General features: G+C 40.8%; 1 protein-coding gene and 1 long non-coding RNA gene across 3 annotated transcripts; one reads left to right on the top strand and one right to left on the bottom strand.

Moving 5' to 3' along the window:
• Positions 1-333: 333 nt before the first annotated feature.
• On the bottom strand, positions 334-3,831 carry LOC119727430. 2 transcript variants are annotated; one of them, XR_005270944.1, is made up of 4 exons: positions 2,830-3,831; positions 1,376-1,550; positions 914-1,008; positions 334-531 (listed from the first exon to the last, which is right to left on the bottom strand). It is a non-coding gene; the product is annotated as an uncharacterized LOC119727430 (long non-coding RNA). The 2 variants fall into 2 exon arrangements; XR_005270948.1 differs by lacking the exon at positions 2,830-3,831 and adding an exon at positions 1,768-1,869.
• Positions 3,832-6,735: 2,904 nt separating this feature from the next.
• LOC119727421 (nitric oxide synthase-interacting protein-like) lies at positions 6,736-20,848 on the top strand. Its single transcript, XM_038199292.1, has 8 exons — positions 6,736-6,935; positions 10,251-10,356; positions 12,719-12,830; positions 14,086-14,149; positions 14,736-14,965; positions 17,042-17,229; positions 19,051-19,159; positions 20,058-20,848. Exons 1-8 carry the CDS (start codon positions 6,866-6,868, stop codon positions 20,133-20,135), a joined length of 957 nt encoding a protein of 318 aa, XP_038055220.1. The 5' UTR covers positions 6,736-6,865; the 3' UTR covers positions 20,136-20,848.
• The last annotated feature ends 1,129 nt before the right edge of the window (positions 20,849-21,977 follow it).

Raw genomic sequence — 21,977 nt, 5'->3', positions numbered from 1 at the left:
TTGCAAGAGGTTATGCGGCAGACTTGGGCAAGAGCATTAGAAACTATCAAATAGAAAATAATAAAACAAACAGCATCATTCATACAAAATTAATCTAAATGATTCAATTGAACATTTGAACAGGTCAACCAAGAATCAACAGTAATAACTAAATAATGCACAATACATGTACTGTATATAATTATTATAACAGTCCCCCACTTCTCGAACGTGGAAGTTTCAAGATGAAAAGTACAAGATGCGGCAGAGGTTGAATTTCCATCACTTAAAGAGCCTTTACCTGTTACACTTACGGAAAGATACCAGCCACTCCAGAGCAACTTACTGTATTTGAACAATTACTATTAATCAACTGTTCCAATATTGAAATATTTAACACAGTCCAAAGGTACGACTGAATGTGAAGGTGCATGGGCCCTCAGTGTGTCCCTCCATCACCTCTTCTTTCAGGCGCAAACTTGACAGGAGATGAAAAACTCAACAAGCAGCAACATCCATCACCTTGCCCGATTACGAAGTTACTAGACCTCGCTAGAAAAGACAAATAAAAGATAGTGTAATATTTTAGAATTGCAAGCTTCCTCCCCAACCATCTCTTTATTCATTGACACAACCAAATCACCCTCAAAAACGAAAATGTTACAAACACAAACAAAGAGAAATACATACATAAACCATATTAGTTTCAACAAAGCGACAACACGTTTGGTCATCATTTTATGTGCTGACATTGTGTACAAAAAATCAACAGAATGATTCCTTTTATTAAACTTGCACTTATAAAAACTACCACTTGTATTTCCTGACACTTCAGCAATTATCAACCATACAACCAAGTACCACACAATGAGATTTTAACCAAGATCAATAATTGGTCAAAATAAATTAAATCTGGCGAAGAAAATTAAATTACCTGCGAAACTGAAAAGGTCCGTCTCCTCATCTGCTTTTTTTCAGTTCCACTCTGCCCATCATTGTTGAACTGTCTTCAATCACTTGGTCATGCACCTGTTGGATGAGAAAAAAAACAACGCTCAGAGACAAAAGCAAAGACCCATCAGGAAAAAAGATAACGGAAGAGTGTAAACAAACACAAGTTATTATACAATGCACTGTGACGAAACTTCTGCCAACACTCAATTAAGATATAGCCACAAATCTGTTTTCATTTTTGCGTTTTGTTAACGTTTTGAATGAACTGGCCATTGTGTCTGTTGTTCGCACAAGTAGAAATGGATTTGAATACCACTTTTTTTATGTGCGATGACTGCAATCAGAGCTACATCTCTGCAAGTGTTATTGACTTAAGAATAAAATAATCGGTTTTTGCCATAAAACTTAGCCCTGAATTTTTTTTTTGTCGGCATATACATACCAGCTACGGCACTGCGAGTACTGTCCGAAAGATTTCAAACTGAAGCATCTTCGAAAGTCATACATAACTCCTCCATACTGGTTCGACAATCCATGCTGACTTTGGCTCCTCCTCAATTCCTGTATGAATCATTGCTGAGTGGGGTTTCGTCATCTGTGAGGTCTTGTAAACTCTTCTGGAATTTTGAAAAGGATTTTTTTCTTCAGAAGCTGAAAAAGTGAGATTAACTACCCTACCTGTCCTACCTGCCAAACTTAGACTCTGCATACTCCCCAAAAAATATGCAAACCATGTCTAGTATCTACACAAAACAAAAACAAGTTTATGTAGAAATACCACCTGCCTATGCAATGATTGATTACTTAGGCCAATACATTTACGTAATTACTCACTCCCTGCACCGTGAGTCCATTTTGTTATTGCACCATTCACAGCACAGGCTACAAACAGCGGTATAATTATCCATGCTTGCATTTACCTAAAGTTTTGATACAGAAATTTTTGTTATGCATTCTCACTATTGTCACAGCAACTTTTAGTTTTACACAAAGGATCAAGGAACTACCCAGCAACTTCCTCCGTTTTGTGACTTGTACATGTACAAGAGCACCGGGGTGGTGATAGCAACATGTGAAATCGAAATCGGGAGTGTTTATCCCCCACTTGATAGGCCTATTCCCTATGGAAGATAACCCACCTGGTTTAATAATCAGGGGAAGTAAAACGGTATAATGTACATGACCCACGACCTATCACCGCTGTGTAGCTGTACGAAGAAATCCAGTATGGCAGTAATTGACCTCGAGAAAATATACTGCATTCCATTCTACAATCACTTTTGGACGATCCATTTTTACTTTTTAGCCTGAAAATTACATGAAAACTGAAACTCTACAGTGCAGAAAATCGAATTATATTTTTCCTGGTTATTATTTTTTTTAACCAGGTAGGCTTAAGTACATTTCATCATCATGCATTTCATGTCCATAAGGTCTACCAAGTGAAAAAAAATGCAATTTCTATTTCCTCAGAAACAACTTTTCAATACAAAGGAAATCCAGTAATTGAGCCACATTTATTCATGGTAACAATATCGTCTCGGAAAGTTTAAGTCACACGTCCATTATACTGTACAGTTCAAAACGCCAATGGAGGATTATTTCTCAGGATTTCTCTCACTACTTTCCCATTGAACCCGTTTTAGTACAGCTCAGCAATACACTGTTCCGAGTGCCGGGATGCATGCGGTCGACCTGGTTCCCATACGTACCGGACGCCGGTATCATCAGTGACCATGCATGCCAGTGTCCCCGACCCCAGTGATGTGTCAATATTTGTTTATCGTTTTGGGGAGAAATTGGTTGCAATTAATAAGTAAGTGCTTCGAATAAACGTCAGGTATGTCTAAGCAACATCATAACAATAACTACGAATTTTGATGGCAAAATTCTTACCTGTTATTTGAGTAAAATGATGTCGGCTGCACGCTACACGTCCACACAACTGCAGTATGATGTCGAAATATGTAACGGTCATATGCTTGCGCGCCATATCGTGATTCAAAGAGAGTACATGAAAACTGATTGGCCAGCGTCACAACCTTGGAATGTAGAACAAATTACGCGCCGTGTGATTGGCTAGCGTCACAGCTTTGGCGTGCTGACAAATAATATGTTTTCATAAAAAAGGCCACAAAGTTCAATTAAGTCGGCTATTTTGTTTATATTTCTTGACATAATATTTTGCACTTTGATAGTTAAAATTATACGTTAATTGATACAGCAGGACTGACGTTGAAGTAACCGCGAGGATACTCAATTTCAAAGCAATGCAATATGTTTGATTGCGACGCACTTAATTTCGACATTTTTTCAACTTTGGACTAATTAAAATCCGTATGTTAAACAAAGTTTACCAAACCGACGTTGGTACATTTAGGTCGTTATCACGACGCAATTTTAAGCATTTATCCAACATCAGAATAATGTCAAAATACGTTGGAACAATTACAAAACTGACGATTGATAGACATTGAATTTAACATTGTTAATATCGTGACGCAATTTAAACGCATATTCAACGTCAGATTAATGTTGAAATCTGTACGTTGGAACAACGTTACCAAACTGACGTTGAATAGACATGGAATTTCGGTTGTCAATATCGTGACGCAATTTAAACTTTTATTCGACGTCAGATTAATGTCGAAATCTGTACGTTGGAACAACGTTACCAAACCGACGTCAGAGAGACGTTAATTTTAGGTTGTTAATATCGCGACGCAATTTTAACATTTATCCAACGTTAGATTAATGTCGAAATATGTACGTTGGAACAACGTTACCAAACCGACGTTGAATAGACATTGAGTTTTGGTTAATAATATCGCGACGCAATTTCAACCAACATTTAACGTTGGATTAATGTCGAAATATGGACGTTGAAACAACGTTACAAAACCGACTTTGGCTAGACATTGAATTTAGGTTGATAATATCGCGACGCAATTTCAACCAACATTCAATGTTGGATTAATGTCGAAATATGGACGTTGGAACAACGTTACAAAACCGACGTTGGATAGACATTGAATTTAGGTTGATAATATCGCGACGCAATTTCAACATTTATTCGACGTTGAAACAACGTCAAACTGTAACATAAAATCAACGTCGCAAAAGTGACGTTGAAATAACGTTGTTTTACGGTATTTCGACGTCGTGACGTCATTTCAACCAACATTCAACGTTGAAACAACGTCATGTGCCCACTGGGATAAGCTCTGGCTGTCTTGCAAGAAAGTCTTGCATGAAATATATCAATATGATCAAAATGATCCCTGCCAGAGCTTAAAATGTAAACAGCGGCGGTTCTACGGGGGGCTGGGGGAGGGCTTTAGGCCCCCCCCCCCCCAATTTTGTCTAGGCCCCCCCCCCAATATTCCATAAAAATTAAAAATTGCATTAGCGAAAAGAAGGAATGTGACGTACATTCAAACGGTCTTACCTGGGTCAATATTGGTCAAGACCGAAAAAATATTTTCGGTCATGTCCTAAATACGCTTCCGTAAAATCCCCAAGGTTAAACTTATTTGAATATAGTCCATGTGGTTGTACATGTGTATGTATTATCAAACAGAATGTAGTTTTTTACAGTATTAAAGTCAACTACAATGTCCTGGAGGTACAGAAAACGTGTTACTTTAGTTTTTGTTGTCCATTTATTACCAAAGGTTCATTTGATTTTGGCCATTTATTAGCCTTTGGCTCAGTAAAAAAAAATGCTTTGAACTCGGACATGCATCAAGACTTTTTTTAAAGTTATAACATGTATGATATTCAGGTTTTCTTCTAAATGAGGAACAATTGATGAAAATTGTGTATAGAAAGAATTGGTTTTGAACTCCGACATGTATCAATACTTTTGTTTTTAAGTTATAAAATCCGGTATGCAGGTTTCCTTATAAATAAGTAGCAATTGAGGAAAATTGTGTAAAAGAAAAATGGTTGAACTCTGTTATGTATCAATAGTTTTGTTTTTTAGAACAATTGAGGAAATAGTGTGTAAAAAAGAGTGTTTTTTTAGTGTTACATGATCTGTATGGTATTCTGTATGGTATGGTTTTATTCTAAATGAGGAGCAATTGATGAAATTCACTAAAGTACATGTATGTCTTCTCGCTGTGTTGAAACTACAGCAACCTGCAGCAGTGGCGCACCGGGGAGGGGGGGGGGCTTCCCCCCCCCCCCCAAAAAAAGGTTTCCCATGATTTGACCTTGGTGGTGTGTATGCGGCCTGTTTTGGAGTAGTATAATAGGGGTGTAAGTGGCGCCACCAACGTCAAAATAGTCCATCCCCTCGCCCCCCCCCCCCCACCCCAAAAAAATTCTGCGACGAAAAAATTTGGGAAAATTTAACATTTTGAAATTTTGATATCTTCTAAGAAATAATAAAAAAATTGAGCCCCCCCCCCCAATCCTGGGTGGGCCACTGACCTGTAGCACATGTAGTGAGAATTTTGCAGGTTTTAAATAAAAAACTTTGAATAGCATGTAATTAGAAATGTAATATTGGAAGTTAAAGGGAATATACATCATTTGCTTTTGCTGTAATTTTCAAAAATGGATGGAATTGGGGGGTTGGAAATATATAGCAAATATAGTTACACTGACTTTTTTGAGGTTTTGGGTTTGAAAATTCTATAAAAACCAAGAAAAACAATTATTTTCATAGGTGTGTAATCGATTGCAAACAAGTGCGATGGTCAATTGGGGCCAGTATTTGAAAAAAAGCCAGTTTTTTCCAACGCTGATCGGCCGACCAGCGTTGGAAATTGATACATAAATACCACTTTTCTTGAAAATGACAGTATACCAGGTGCCATGATTTTACAGGATGCTTTACACTGTCATTCACTAACAGTCCAGCAAGGTATTTCAAAATGATTTGGTAGTTTTATTTTTTGATGTTTGCAAATGTTGTATTTTCCCTTTAAGATGAACAAAAAGGAAAGATTATAAGTCTTATGATTTTTGACACTTATTTGCAATGAATGTTAGGCAACATTTTCAGTGTAAGTTAATAAAATATCAGTGAAAACTTCAGATGAATTTTTTCTGTGTATTCATTTGCACTTTTGTAGCATTGAAGTACTTCATAAGATATTAACAAAATCTAATGGAGTCGGCCCCTATCCCTCATCCAATTTGAGACATGGCTTGTCCGGTCCATGCTGGAGAAAAATGTTGTGGATTTGTGGACTTCGTCTCGGTCCATTAACAGCGGTCACCCCCACACCCGGTCATTATCACGCAGTGAAGACCGGCTCTTCACACTGTTATTCCCTTATTCTGAACCCTTTCAAGCCCCATTGAAAACAGTGTAAAATTAACAAAGTTCAGGGCCAAATAACATGCAGGCCGACATCACTGGGGTTTCTCAAACCAAAATTAAATTATTGTCTTGTCCGTCATCTTTTTATTTCTTTTCAGTTTTGGGTAGACTAGCCAATTATATTTTTAAATACATTGATATTCACACCAAAACGCAACAGTTCCCAAGCCTGCATGAAGCCCTTCCAGAACTTAAGTTCCACTTTCTCAGGCAAATAGGACTCATTTTTCAACCGTAATTTTATCAAGTCTGCCCTCAGATGGAAGTCCCGAAAACCAGGGAGTTGATTCTTGACCATATTTACACAATTCCACTGTTTTTAAAGCCGAAACGGTGTCCGTTTTAAAAAGATAGGGGGGGGGGGGGAAGGAGGGGTACCTTTTATGCTAATGTTGTGAGCTCGCGTAGAAATTCTAACTTGAATTAGTGCACTGCACGCTAGCACTAGAGGGCGCAACAACGTTCAACGACGTTGGCCGGCCGGCTGTACGTGCTCGCTAGATTGTCAGATCATATGCACAAATCTTCATTTCGCACACTAGAACCCTAGTTAAACGGACCGTAAATACTGGGCGAAAACACAACTTTTCTTTGAAAATGACGCGGCATCAAAGAAACTGTACTGCTGGGACGGTTTACACTTATCATGAGCGGCAGAAAGATGCAGGTAAGTTTTCTCATGGAGCTGTTTCATTTTTTACGTAGGCCGCCCTAATAATAATGAAAATAAACGGCCACAGGTACAATGACGCACTCGTCACGCGCTCACCTTCCATGCAGCGAAGTGGCTATCGTTACGGCATGCGTTGTTTAGCGCCCTTTAATACTTTTTTGATACGCACGCAGGTATATAATTATTTGTTTCCCCACGTGTTGCGACTAGTGTGAGCAGTGTGACAGCTCAGTCGATAAAGGGTAGGATTTTGCACCGCGAGGTTGCAGGTTCGGATCTCAGTTTTGCACTCGAATTTTTTTCCTTTTCTAACCTGAAGCTTTGGAGGATTTTGTTTTAAAAGGGAAAACAAAAGTCCAAATTTCATAACGTTCAAATTCACTTTTTTCCTTCTATAGTTCTAATTTTATATTTTCTTCTCATGTTTTTATAAAGTTGCATAGGTAGCCCGACTGCGTCTGGCCGTACAGTACTATCGCGAGCTCTGTAGTACGGCCAGACACTCAATGCTTCCACACAGACTGAATTTTTGGTAATCCTTATCTTTAGGACACCTCTATTTTTCACAAGTTCTGTTCAAAACTGACTTTGGCAACTGTCCAGTACCAAAGTGACCTTTGCAGGCTAAAGAAATCTTTTATCTTCTGATTAATGTTCTAAAGTTGTTTGAAAGCACTTTCAAAGAAAATGTGACTTTCCTACCCTTTTTTGCAGTTTGCCATCTTGGTTTTTGAGTCTGTTTACTGTTTGTCATTGCCATGTTTCCCCCCCTAATTTCCCTCATAAATCAAATCCCTGTCAGCCTCTTTCCACAAAATTAAACCTGCTGATATTCAAGAAGGGTCATACTGTTCAGATATAAGACAAGAAATATCAGAATGTCACTTTCGAGTGTCATTTAGTCAGCTGTTTTGGTGAGTCTTGTAACCTTATATAGGAACGGGGTCCTAAAAGTAAGGATTACCGAATTTTTTTTCCCGCTGATGTAGCGATTTTGCTACAGATTTTGATTGAGATTTTCTTCTCGTCCAGGACAGAAATATCCAAAGTTAAGGTTCCTAGTTGTAGAGCAACTCATACCTTTTTGAAAAAACATTCTTTGGTCCCAATATTTTGATCCATCTGACCAAAAGACGACTTTTGCTCATCATCTTCCACAAATATCGTCCCGAAAATGCTCCCCCATGCGATTTCAAAATGGCGTCTGCACTGTAATGACTGCGCAATAGTCGTAGCCTTGTTGCCATTTTGTGATTGGTCAATTAACGACGTTGAAGTACATGTACGCAAGTACGTACGGTACCATGTACACGTACGGGCGTCGCATGTACATGTTCATCGTACAAGGCCAGATTCTGCAGGTTTTTTGTGACACATTTCGTTCACATAATGATACAGAAAGGGGGAAAAGAAAAATCATTTCACAAAACCCTACTGTGTATACATCTCGATATTTGAATGAACATTGCAAGCTATCTCAGTGCAATGATTCGTTGGACATTAATTTTGTGCATAAACTTTGGGAATGGAATACTTCTCTCTTTAAAAAGAAACTTACATGTATATTATTCATCTATATTCATATTTTCTTTAAAAAATTATGTTGTGAATGTAAATTTATTAATTTTATGTACATATTATGCGTATTAAATTGATCCCTGCTTTTCTCTTCAATAATTGTTTTAATTAAAAAAATACCTCCCTAATATCTAAAAAGGACTGATAATGTGACCGGAAGAATTACTTAACACTCCAATTCCGTATTCACTTTCCTCCATGCTTTCATGCATTTATAGGGGGGGGGGGGGTGTCTAAACGATCTCACGATGTAATCATAGATCATTTGGAAAATTGGAAATTTATTTTCTTTACATGATGTTCATTTATGAAAACAGACCGTCACTAAAATGATTCTGAACGTATTGTATACTGATCGAGTGCGGACGGATCCCAGGTGCGTACGGTAAGCAGCACTACTTGCGACCCCACTTGCAGCTTCTTGCACTGGAGGTACGAAGACACCATCAAATGAACGTCGTTCATTGTCCAATCACAAAATGGCAACAAGGCTACGACTATTGCGCAGTCTGTAATGTATGCACGTTTCCCCCGACTTTCTTCATGTAGTGTTGCCAAACCTCTCCATAGAAAAACCTTCAAATTTATTCAGTTTAATAGTGGTACTATTTCCTTAATAATGCTTGCTGTTGAACCTTTGTGAACAATTTTAGTGTCATGAATAAGTCCAATATTCAAAAACGGTGGCATCCGAAAATTGGGCTCAAATTTGGCGGAGAGGTCCCTAACGTGGCACACTTGAACAAATCTCTTAAAATCCCACATTAACGTCTAAAGAATTTCATTAAAGTTGATAAATTTTATTGAATCATTATTACCTCCACTCACATACACAACTACAAGTTTGTCAGCAAATTATTTTCTTATTTTGGGGAGAGTTTTAAAAGGGTTCATTGTGCACTTTGAAAAAAAATCTGAAAATCACGCCAAAATAGAATTTCCTTAGAACCTCGTAGCGGGTATGTAAACCCAAGATTTAGGAATGTGAATGTCAAGAGCTTGATTAAATTTCTTTTTTTTCGTGTGAAATTTGACTCTAACAAGGCACTATAGAGAGCGAAAAATCAAAGTGCGCCACGTTGAGGGCCGCGCCACATTAGGGTACATCAACAATATATGGGTACCATACCGCTTTCAGGTGCCGCTAGTAGATTAATTTTTTGTCTGGTGCGTTTTTCGTGGAAAGCAAGACAATGACTGTTCCATGCAATAAGTGTTTCATGCACAAGGCACTCACGGTAACTTTCCACGACAGGGGCAAGCCTTACGCTAGCAAACTCCAGCACTCGAAGTTCTGGCGTCTTTGTGCCGTTCTTATCCAATTAGAGCAATGTATTGATGCTGAGCGTCTCTTATGTAACTATGCAAGAGCTTGCCCTTAATTATGTGACGTACCCGGTAGCAACAGTTTCTTTGGTCCGGAGAATTCAGAGTTAAAACGTGCCAAGCATTACGAGCAAGTCAGTGCACCAGATGTTATTCAAATTTACTCGCAAAGGGTATATAGCCTCATCTGCAAATGGCTTATTGCCTGCGCCTGCCAAATCGCGATTTGCATGCCCTCAAATCCTCCAATTTTCAATTACGTGAAAACGTACAAGTGTGAAATTTATGAATTTGATGTCAGTCACATTCCAAATTGCAAATCAGTTTATGATGCTCAACTATACTCTTGTTGATGTACATGTAGACCCATTCTAAACTTCTGTTCATTATTTTGTCCCCGTGCAGCTCAGTCCGGCTACGGCACCAACAAGACCCGACTAGGGAAGGACTCGGTGGGTGACTTTGATTGCTGCTGCCTGACGTTACAGCCGTGCCCAAACCCAGTCATAACGTATGCCTTCCACTCTGTGTCTATATTTAAATTTATTTATTGCATGATTGTAAAACAGCTATTATAAATATTGTACAACTATTGCAAATAAACATACAGTTTGAAATGGCATCGCTCACGGACTTTGCTGAAGGCCCAAGGTGAGTTAAAGCTACAGTCCATCATTTGCAGCTATCCAAAAAGTTACTGACATAATTATAGTGTTGAAAAACATACTTGGTTGAAAGACAGTACGGGGACTATCTCCCTGTGAAATTATTCTTTCTTGCATTCTGTCATTTTGAAGAAATCAACAAAAGAAGGTCTTTCGAACGGTGCGTCTAAAGATGCACCGTTGGAAATTTCCTTTAGTTGTTGGGTTTTTTATTCGGCGAAGTGCGCAAAAGCGTTGGCATGATGAACACGCGCGCATGGTCGCTATAATTCGTCAGTTCAAAGCGCGACATCGCGTAGCTGCAATCGGCTCAGTGAGAACATGTCTCGGACGCTGAATTCAGGCCAAATTCAAACCATGAATCAGCAACTTTTGATTTGAAAGCGAGATCCTAGAATGCTGTTTTTCTCGGAATATACAGCTGAGGCTGAGCTGAAACTTCATCAGGTTTGTTGTTCAGCACCCTTTAGATTTTGAGCACGTTTGTTGCTTCAAACGAACAAAATGCAGAGATTACAAATAATGGACTGTACCTTTAAGTGAACTACAAGCATTTGGACATTTCTTGTGACAGCGGGAAAATGCACTTTCTGGAAATAAGTTCCTGTCTTGCACATGAATTTTCCAATCCAAAAAAGTGAAAATGTTACTGGCATATTATTAGTTTCGTTCCACTCCTAAGGTAGGAACTTTGTCAGACTGGCAACCATGTCCAGTGCTCAACTGCCTTTGACAGACCCTTTCTGGAAGCGTAACTAATAATACGTGAGTAACATCTACACTTTTTGGATTGGAAAAAAAAAACCGAATGACCTAATTTATGTTTTACCGACAATGCAGATGAGATGGAATTTTGCGTCGGGGTGATATAAATCAAATTTGGTTTTGCCCTTCACCGACGTTTTAAACACTGTATACTAGAAAGCAGGAGGTCGTGGGTTCGAGTCCCACCTGAATGATTTTTCCGGGAGGTAACACACTGAGTATACCGTGTTTAAAACGTCGGTGAAGGGCAAAACCTAATTTGATTAATGTAGATGAGCTTATTTAATTAACCCTAACCCTGCCAGACGCAATGACACAGTGCATTAGGTGGAAAAGAACTGGTGCACTATAGCCTTTTTCACACGAGACAAATCTCGGGGTTGACACAGGGTTGACGCAGGGTTGAAAACATGCAACGTTTCACACTTGAAGAATTTCAACCCTGTGTAAACCCTGCGTCAATCCCGAGATTGATTTTGCCCCAGGTGGAACTCAACCCTGCGCCAGACCAGGGTAGAGATTTTCAACCCGGGTTGAAAATCTTGCCTGGGTTCAACACAGTAGTAACTGAGCATGATCAGCTTGATTTGCATGAAACAAGTGTGAAACGATGCGGGGTTGAACGTGGGGTTGAAAAATCAAAAACTCAACCCGGGGCGGCACTGGGTTCGCCTGGGGTTGAGTTCAACCCGGGTTGAGAGGCTGTAGTGTGAAAAGGGTTTTTGATGCATTAAAAGCTACCAACACCAGTGCATGAACGGCCAGTTCTGAAACAATGAGAGCTAAGTCCCATTGAGAATGCCTCAGTTGTATCCTGCTGCTTGCGGTGACCACAGACTCTGAGGCAGTAGGGCCTTGAGACTTCTCCTCTGATGGATCTTGCTACATTTGGCAGGCTTGTCACTTAGTCAAGTGTTGCATGTTGCTACGTTTGGCAGAGTTCTAGCAAACATACCCTGGCATCTTTTAGTAGGAACTGGACCAAGTCCATCAAAATCCATCAAGCACTGTGCGTCTATTAAATACAAAACTGTACAGGACAAAATGGAATCCACCACTGCCGCACTGGTTGACATTCTTGGACTTCTTTTATCACAATAGCAGTACAGGAAGCTAGGCAAAATCAAGCAGATACCCCTAGCACTGCTTCAGGCCATTAGGCCCAAGTCCATCATACTCCATCAGTATTTAGTCACGCCAGGCCTTCTGGACCAAGTCCCCCAATTAAAATCTACCAAAATGGGGGGGATGGATTTTGATGGAGTTGGGTTGGTTAGCGTTAAAGACATTCCTGTCTGGCTCTCGTTCCAGGAAAGTGATTGGGAGTGATTTTGTGATCTGGGTTTTACATTCCGCACATTGTAATCCAAAATATATTCTAGCGCCTTTTTTAGTAGCTGGACATGTATTCTTTAACCTCTTTTTCCCCCTTCTGTTCAATAGGGAAGAAGGCTACCTTTACGATAAGGAAGCGATCATAGAGTATGTACTCAAACAGAAACAAGATTATGAGCGCAAGCTCAAGGAGTACCATCGCCAGTGTCGCCTCCACCAGGTTTGTCCTAACTCCTACGCATCTCCCCGAGGGTACAAAACCTCAGGATGTTCAATACTTTCCCATATAGTGAGGTTCAGAACCTCACTTCAAACTGTAATCTTTAGGGAAGTAGCATGTTTTAGTCTGTCTGTGAGGTTCGGTACATTTCAACTTCAAGTAGAGAGTCCAGATCCTCAAAGTTGACAACGTGAGTTTCGGGACCACGCATTGTATTGCTGGTGATGGATCAGGTGTTAACTTTTGTCTGTGAGGTTTGGTACATTTGCATACTTGCAGAGACAAAACTTCACGATGTTCAATACTTTCCCATATAGTGAGGTTCAGAACCTCACTTCAGACTGTAATCTTTAGGGAAGTAGCATGCTTTAGTCTGTCTGTGAGGTTCGATACCTTTGCAGGTAGAGAGTCCAGATCCTCAAAGTTGACAACATGGGTTTCGGGACCATGCATTGTATTACTGGTGATGGATCAGGTGTTAACTTTTGTCTGTGAGGTTTGGTATATTTGCATATGTTGCAGAGTCCAGATCCTCAGAGTTGACCATTATAGGTTTGAGCACCATGCATTGTATTGCTGGTTATGGATCAGGCGCTAACTTTTGTCTGTGAGGTTTGGTACCTTCAAATTTAGGGAGTCCAGATCCTCAAAGTTGACAACATACGGTAGGTTTGAGCACTGTGCATTGTATTGCTGGTGATGGATCAGGTGTTAAATTTTGTCTGTGAGGTTTGGTACATTTGCAGAATCTGGCAAAATGCTCCGATAATTCTTGAATGTGGTCCTTGGAGGTGTGATCACTGCTTGAATCCTGCAAAATCTTCCAGCAATCACTGTCTATGTTGAGGAGAGCCAGTGACATCGTGGAGCAGTGCGGAGGATTTCAGATATAATGTAGGCCTAAATGCATACATGGCTGAGTATAAATATATCACAAGGTCCGGCCCAAGACCTTAACACAGTGCACTCCAAAATCTTGCACAGTTTTTGACTTATTTATAGCCTCAATCCTGCAAAATCCTCCATTTTGCAGAGAGAATTTTGGAGGATTTGGGAAGGTTAGTGTTAATTATACAAGGCAAAAAACTGGCAGCGGCACTTTACTATTAAGAGGTTCGTTTTGATTGAGTTATTCCACACAGTGTTTTCCCTCAGATCTTGGATCTTTTAGAGATAATGCTACACTTTGCATTCTAAGAGGGAACTCAAGTCTACAACTTGTGTTAATTTGGGGAAAATGTTCTTTTTTTTCCAGGATGAAGAGAGCCAGGCTAAGAAGTCTGCAAAGGAAGATCAAGTGAAGGCTTTCATTGAAAAAGGTAATGTTCATAATTTGCATATATATTACATAATTTACATACTGCATAATTTACATACTAATATTCCCCCTTCTTCCCCAATTCACACTAACATCACATTCCTCATTACAACACCTCATAAATATTCATGATCAAATTGGATCTTATCATTGGCCGATTCCGCCGCGCGTCCGGGAAGTACAAATGATACGCGCCCAGCTGACGTCATCCCGGTGAGTATCAAGCTCGCTGCCATGCGGTGTTTTTTTTTTGGTAGCACCAAAATTCCCTCTGGAACCATTTCGAAGACATGTAGTCGGGGCATGTAATCTTTACGGAATCAATCTGTTGTTGTAGTCCTTGTAACTACTGCAGTAAAGACACACTAAAGAGTGTTGGCACCAGACTTTTTCATTGACTGACAAAGAACCTGAATATATTGTGCTGAATAGATAGATTTAAATAAAAGGAGTTTTGAATTGAAAACTACAAAAAACATTTTCATACTGACAATAGGTAGGATATAAGTTACAAAACCAAGATATTTCCAGTCAACTTTTGTTATAAATTATAGTAATTGTATTATCAAACAAACTCTTTTTCTCAGAGCGCAGCATCACAAGCAAGCCCCTCAACCCCTTCACTGAGGCTCCCCCCGCCAAAAGAGCGAAAATGGAAGAGTCCAAACAAGACACGCCCACAACTAGCAGCAGCAGCAGCAATGGCAACAGCAAAGCTGGAGGCACGACAGAAAACGGCGAGAAAAAGTCAGAGCTTCCAAGTTTCTGGATTCCGTCTCTGACGCCGCAGGCAAAGGCTACTGCCATCCAGAAACCGGTATGCAAGACATCGTGTTGGAAAAAAACTCCCTGAACGAAGTCTTGGACTTGCCCTGTAACTATTATACAAATATAACTTGGTTTGAGGGTGGACAGTCGATATTCGCTCCCCAAAGTATTGGAAGCTGACAAACGCCGAGGGAACTAGTTTGTCATCTTCCAATACCGAGGGAAGCTAATATCGGCTGTCCACCCGAAATAAACCATGTTATGTTTGTTTTTCTATACCTCGTACGTATTCAGCACTGATTTGTTTTTTGTTTTTGTTGCATGAAGGAACCTCAAACAATATTTTTGTGTGTGAAAAACTTGTCCAGTTCACCAAAAGAATCGTTTTGCTCAACTTCACTGATTCGTTTACCATACAGTGCAGCTGTAAATACAGTAGTTTTGTGTACATGTACAATATTCTTTTGTACAGGAGGCATCTTAATTGTCCATAAATATTCTCTAGTTTGGCATCATTGAGCTCGGGAAAATAACGCGCCATGCAACCTTAACCATCTCTTTGTGTGTAGTTCATTTGGGCGATGCTCGCGCGTGCGTACTACACCCGTGAGACAGTTCCACGATTGCTTTGTAAAGCGCATGTGTAGTAGACTGTCACACGGGTAACCCATGCCACAGTCTACTACGCATGCGTATTCACCCTGTGCGTGAATCCTCGCGCGCTTGGTAAACAGCAAAAATAACATCTGGCACATGATGGTGAATAAGCCATTTGCGAGTAACCTATACCCATGATACCCTTTGGGATTTACATTTGAAAAACGTCTGGTACAATGACTTGCTCAGAATGCTTGGCAAATTTTAACTGTGAATTCTCCAGACCACAGACACTGTTGCTAGTCACATGATTCGGGGCAAGCTCTTGCATAGTTACGTAAGAGACGCTCAGCACCAATACATCGTTCGCAATGGGTGAGAATGGCACAAAGACACCAGACCATGCCAGAGCTGGGTGTTGCTAGCATAAGGCTTGCCCCGAATCACGTGATATAGTAACAGTCTCTTTGGTCGGGAGAATGCTAGGTTAAAACGTGCAAAGCATTGTATTAAGTCAGCGTTCCAGATTTTATTCAAATTTAACACGCAAATGGCTTATTGACTGGAGAGTTCGGCTCTGGATCATGAATATGTATGAGGTATAGTAATTAACAATTGTTAACTGCTGTGATGTGGGATATGACTTTTGTAACCCCCAAGGGCACATTCGCCTAGAGTGCTATGCACCCTGAGGGGGTTAAAAACAGCTTATCCCACATCACAGCAGTCAGTAATTGTTTTGTTGTATCGTGCCAATAAATCATAACGATAGATGGTTGTAACTTACCGTGTGAGAAATAAATTAAATCACTGCGATTAATTTTTTGGTAACTGAACGTTTTGGTGTCCTGCTGGACATGAGACTAAGTATTGGATGTAACAGTTATCATTGTGCGAAGCTAGCGCGCCAGCAGGCTCCAGACTTGTGCAATGAACGCAGTGCGATATCACCCTCCGTGTGTGCCCTGTGTTTTTATGGACCAGACGCGTGGCTGTTCTCGACCAATAAAACTACAGTATCCAAGCACATGATATAACAACAATAAGAATAATACTTAAGTCTTATGTAGCACATCTACCAACAATTAGGTGCTCAAGGCGCTGGAATTTATGCCTATTATTAGAGACAGGTAAATGAAGTACATGAGAAATATGAGAACCATTTGTAGCACCTTTATAATGGTTTACAAGGTGCTGCGGCGCATTAAGCAGCCACTGCCAGAAACACCAGGGCAAACCCCTTTTTTTACTAGCGATAAGTGTTACTGCGTTCTGTAACGTGAATTACACAACACACGGGACCTACCGCGTAACATCCCATCCGAAGGACGAAGCAATAGTGGTAAAGTGCCTTGCTCAAGAGTGCAAGCACCATGTTCCCACGGTCAGGATTTGAACCCATGTACCACGGCACACGAGTCGAACACCGTAACCATTGGACCACAGCGCCCCATAATAATAATTGCGTCACACTGTGTCACAATTCTCTGTTTTTTGACTTGTGTAATGTGCTTTATTTGATGGACAGGACAAAACCGTCTACTGTCCCATGAGCAAGAAGCCGCTGAAAGTCAAGAATCTAATTCCGGTCAACTTCGTGCGGGCTGACGACGCCAACGACAATCGGCCCATGGTGGCAAAGCAGATTCGGTACAAGTGCGCCGTCACCCACGACGTCCTGTCCAACAAGACACCGTGTGCCGTACTCAGACCCAGGTACAGTAGACCCAATTTTACGAAGTTGCTACTATTTATTAACCAGTTCACGTCGGAGGACGTGATAACACGCACTGGCTGTTTTTAAGATGTCAAGATTGCCTTGACTCGCCTCCGGGTGGCATCTTAACACGCTAATCCCTCGTGTCTTTTGTACACACACTCACAGTCTGAAGTCTGTGGAGGCGGACCGTGCGTTGATCCTGAATTGGCCGTTGTGCGCGGCCAATTGTTGTACAATTTACGCACACCCCGGAGTATTGAAGCATATGAAGTTTCAGCAAGAAATATGGTACACATAAAATGACTCTTGCAAATCAGTATTTGGCGTTTGGCTGTATATTAGAAGTTGGGGAGAAATATTGCCTTTTGGGAAAAATCAAAATTTTCGGCAAAAAATTGTCCTGGCGCGAGGTGGTTTATGCGCGTGACCCATATTCCAGAATGGATTTTTGTTAGGCCTATTTTCCAGATTTTCTTCCCCCAGTTACATCCTGGAGCAGTGTGGAGGATTTCAAGTATAATCTAGGACTAAATGTATGCGCGGCTGAGCATAAACAACACAAAGACCGGCCAAAGACCTTGACACAGTGCATTCTCTGAAATCAGCCACACACTTTAGCCATTACAGCTTCAATCCTGCAGAATTCTCCATTTTGCAAAGAGGATTTTAGAGGATTTGGGAAGGTTAGAGTTCAGCCTTACCAATTTGACTCTGATGACTACCTAGACCCCCTAGCACAAATCGTTCTGGGACCAGATTTACTAGGTTTATCTATTCCGGCCAACATAATTGGGACTCATCCACTGAAGAGCATACCCTCCCCCGGTCCCCCGCTCCCCTGGTCCACACACTCTCTCTCCACATCCAATGCAGGGTATATACATTCAGACGATCATGGGTAAAATGGTTGGGACACCTCCACACAAGAGCATACCCTCCCCCGCTCCCCTGGTCCACACACTCCTGCCTCACATCTGATGCAGGGTATATACATTCAGACGATCATGGGTAAAATGGTTGGGACACCTCCACACAAGAGCATACCCTCCCCGGTCCCCTGGTCCACACACTCCTGTCTCACATCTGATGCAGGGTATATACATTCAGACGATCATGGGTAAAATGGTTGGGACACCTCCACACAAGAGCATACCCTCCTTCGGTCCCCCGGTCCACACACTCCCTCTCCACATCTAATGCAGGGTAAATTCATTCAGAAATTCCCGGCCAAAATGGTTGGGACACCACACGAGAGCATACCCTCCCCTGGACGCAAATTTTTTTCTCCCAAACGACATCCGCATACATGGTTGTTTAGCGCCCTCATCGATACTTTTATGATATGCATGCAGGTATATAATTATGTGTTTCCCCACATTTTGTAGAGCAGTGCGACAGCTCGGTCAATAACGAGTAGGATTTTGCACTGCGAGGTTGCGGTTTCGTATTTCGGTTTTGCACCCACATTTTTTTCCTTTTCTAACCTGGGGCTTTGGAGGATTTTTTTTAAAGGGAAATAAAGTCCGAATTTTATAACATTCAAATTCACTTTTTTTGCAAATTTTATATTTTCTTTTCATGTTTTTATAAAAGTTAAGTCGAAAATGCCATAGCGATGTGGTTGTCATTTGGGATAAATAAATTCGCCCCCTGGACCCCGCTTACCAAGTCAATGTTGTCATCTCGCACTTGAGCACAGACCGCGCAAAGAGAGACAACTTTGGGGTGGGGGCCCAGCGAGTTCTGGCCGGGATTGTAGTCTTGATCTACATGTAAGTTTTTGATGGACCGGCCTCTTGTATTACTTTGTCTTGCAGCGGGAAGGTGGTAACGCTGGACTGCGTGGAGAAAATCATCAAGAAAGACATGAGAGATCCGTTCACGGGAGACACGCTGAAAGACAACGACATCATCAAGATCAGACGGGTATGCATTATATGGAATCCATCACTTGAAACCTTATTCATAAATACCTAAGACAGTTTACTCATTCCTATTGGTCGAGAGCCCGGTCTTAAACGGATGATAAAGACATGGCTAGCTGGTCTTAAGCACTTTTCCAGTGTCACATGAAATTTGGACTCCCGTGAAATCCGGTGCCTTATAACATTTCATTGATTGAATGTTCACATTCCTCACGTAAGCATGCGCAATACTACCAGTAAATCAGTATTTCATGGTCCGAAATTCACACTACACCAGCCTAGCTGCGTTTTGCGCGATATAGCGCAGTACGCGCGATGCGCACACCGATGTCCTTATAAGGTAACGAGTTGTGGAGGGGCATTCCATATTATAGTCAGAGGGGTGTTTCGTAAAACATGAAGTAAAATTGTTGAAGAAAATGGTTGGCAACGTACACTTTTTAACTTTTTTGATTTTTGGACCGAAAAGATTTGTTTTTTTTGACCGAAAAGGTATTTATGAATGGGAATAAACATGTGTTCGGTCGGTATTAAACACTCAGTTTAAGACCGGTGGGAGTCAGGATGGGTGATAATTACCCTTGGCTTCGCCTCAGGTAATTATCACCCATCCACACTCCCACCAGTCTTAAACTGAGTGTTATAATACCTCCCAAACACAGATTTATTCCCTTAGTAAATTTATTCCCATGCGCGTGCATGGTCTGATACAAGACTCTGTTTGAATATGCAAGAAGCGACCATACGAGGCCGAAAAAGCGTCTCATGCATGGCTTCACTGCTTAATGTATGACACCGGGCATGTGCATGATCTAGTCAGTATATACTCATATTGTTTAAAATGCCAATCTATTTCCTTGTTGCAGCGTTTAATGTTTGTTCTGCCATCTTGTTTGTAGGGAGGAACCGGATTTGCCAGCGCAGCGGAGACGTCTTTAGAAGCCAAGAAGGCACGGCCTGTCATGATGGCATCGTAAATTTTCCCCGGAATTCCTAGCAACGCAGTGTTTAATCTATGTCTCAAAGGAAGCCATCTTGTGTCCAGAATTGGAATAGGAAACCATTGAAAATTCTACACTGGAGAGTTGCGTGTTGGACTTGAGACTTTGACATAAACCTAGTGTGATGTGGAGAGTCTGGTTGCGGATGCTGTGCGGTATGCACTGTTTTTTGTTTGTGACTTGTCAAATGTTATCAAGGAACTTCTCATTACTGGCTCTCTGTGATACATTCCAATACACCCAGCTGTGGACAACCAGTGTAAACAATTACCTGAGTAATAACTGGTCGACTAGACTAGTCCGACCATCATCAACTACGAATGACTGATTCTGCGAGCTGTACTTTGTCGGTTGAAAGTGAACAGTGTTCTTTTGTGGTTTTCCAGCATCGATGGACACAAAACACTAAACAGCTCAGTGGAACGAAGTCAACTTAAAATTAAAAACCCTTAAATCAGCACGGCCTGTCATGATGGCATCATTAATTTTCCCTGGAAGTCCTAGCAACGCAGTGTTTAATCTATGTCTCAAAGGAAGCCATCTTGTGTCCAGAATTAGAGTAGGAAACCATTTAAACTTCCACACTTCCAAGAGAGTCGTGTGTTGGACTTGAGACTTGGACATGATGTGGAGAGTCTGGTTGCGGATGCTGTGCGATATGCACTGTTTTTTGTTCGTGACTTATCAAATGTTATCAAGGAACTTCTCAGCACTGACTCTCTGTGGTACACTCCGATACACCCAGCTGTGGGCAACCAGTGGTAAGACGTACCTGAGTAAGCTAGTCAACTAGACTATTCAAACCATTGTCAACTAGCCCAAGTGTGAGGAAAGCATGTACAAGCAAGCCCAGTGATGATTCCAACACCTAATATGTATGCCTCTGTCAAATGTGATTCCTTAAAGGGAATATACATCATTTGCTTTTGCTGTAATTTTCAGAAATGGATGGAATTGGGGGGTTGGAAATATAAAGCAAATATAGTTACACTGACTTTTTGGAGGTTTTGGGTTCGAAAATGCTATAAAAACCAAGAAAAACGATCATTTTCCTGTAGTCTGGTTCCCTGACTCCATATAAGAAGAAACAGAGCAGTTTACATACATTGGGGAATTGTAAGGTCAGTTTACATACATTGGGGAATTGTAAGGTCAGGGAACCAGTCTAGCTGGCTCGTACCCGTTCATAGGTTTGTAATCGATTGCAAACAAGTACAATGGTCAATTGGGGCCAGTATTTGAAAAAAAAGCCAGTTGTTTCCAACGCTGATCGGCCGATCAGCGTTGGAAATTGATACAAAAATACCACTTTTCTTGAAAATGACAGTATACCAGGTGCCATAATTTTACAGGATGCTTTAGACTGTCATTTACCAACATCCTATTAAGGTATTTCGCAAAAACTTGGTAGTTTTATTTTTCGATGTTTGCAAATGTTGTATATTCCCTTTAAAGGCATATAAGATCATTTGGTATCACTCAAAAATGAAACTGCCAAGTTACCACCGGTACTTTACCATGATATTGCTGGCACTCGGGCACTCCCTGTGACCCATGGGTTCTATGAATGACAGATTCTGTGAGCCGCTCTTTGATGGTTGAAAGTAGACAGCGTTCTTGGGTGTTCTTCCAGTACAGATGGACACAAAACATGGAACTGCACAGCAGAACGATGTCTGCTATAAATTAATAGCCCTTAAATCAGTCCATGTCACGAAATTACATACAAATATGACAATTGCAAACAATCCTATATATAAAGTCTTCACACAAGAACACTGTAAAGGATGGATTATATACTTAGTCATGCGATGGTCA

Source organism: Patiria miniata, unplaced genomic scaffold (genome assembly GCF_015706575.1).
Source record: "Patiria miniata isolate m_02_andy unplaced genomic scaffold, ASM1570657v1 HiC_scaffold_1, whole genome shotgun sequence".
NCBI lineage: Eukaryota > Metazoa > Echinodermata > Asteroidea > Valvatida > Asterinidae > Patiria > Patiria miniata.
The sequence above is the reverse complement of the archived record's forward strand: the minus strand, read 5'-3'. Positions and strand labels throughout refer to the sequence as shown.

Excerpts from the sequence above, each read along its gene's own strand:
- LOC119727421 (XM_038199292.1), top strand. The coding sequence starts at position 6,866 with ATGACGCGGCATCAAAGAAACTGTACTGCTGGGACGGTTTACACTTAT. Across the intron at positions 10,357-12,718 it reads TGCCCAAACCCAGTCATAAC|GGAAGAAGGCTACCTTTACG; the intron begins GTATGCCTTCCA and ends TCTGTTCAATAG. Across the intron at positions 12,831-14,085 it reads GCCAGTGTCGCCTCCACCAG|GATGAAGAGAGCCAGGCTAA; the intron begins GTTTGTCCTAAC and ends TTTTTTTTCCAG.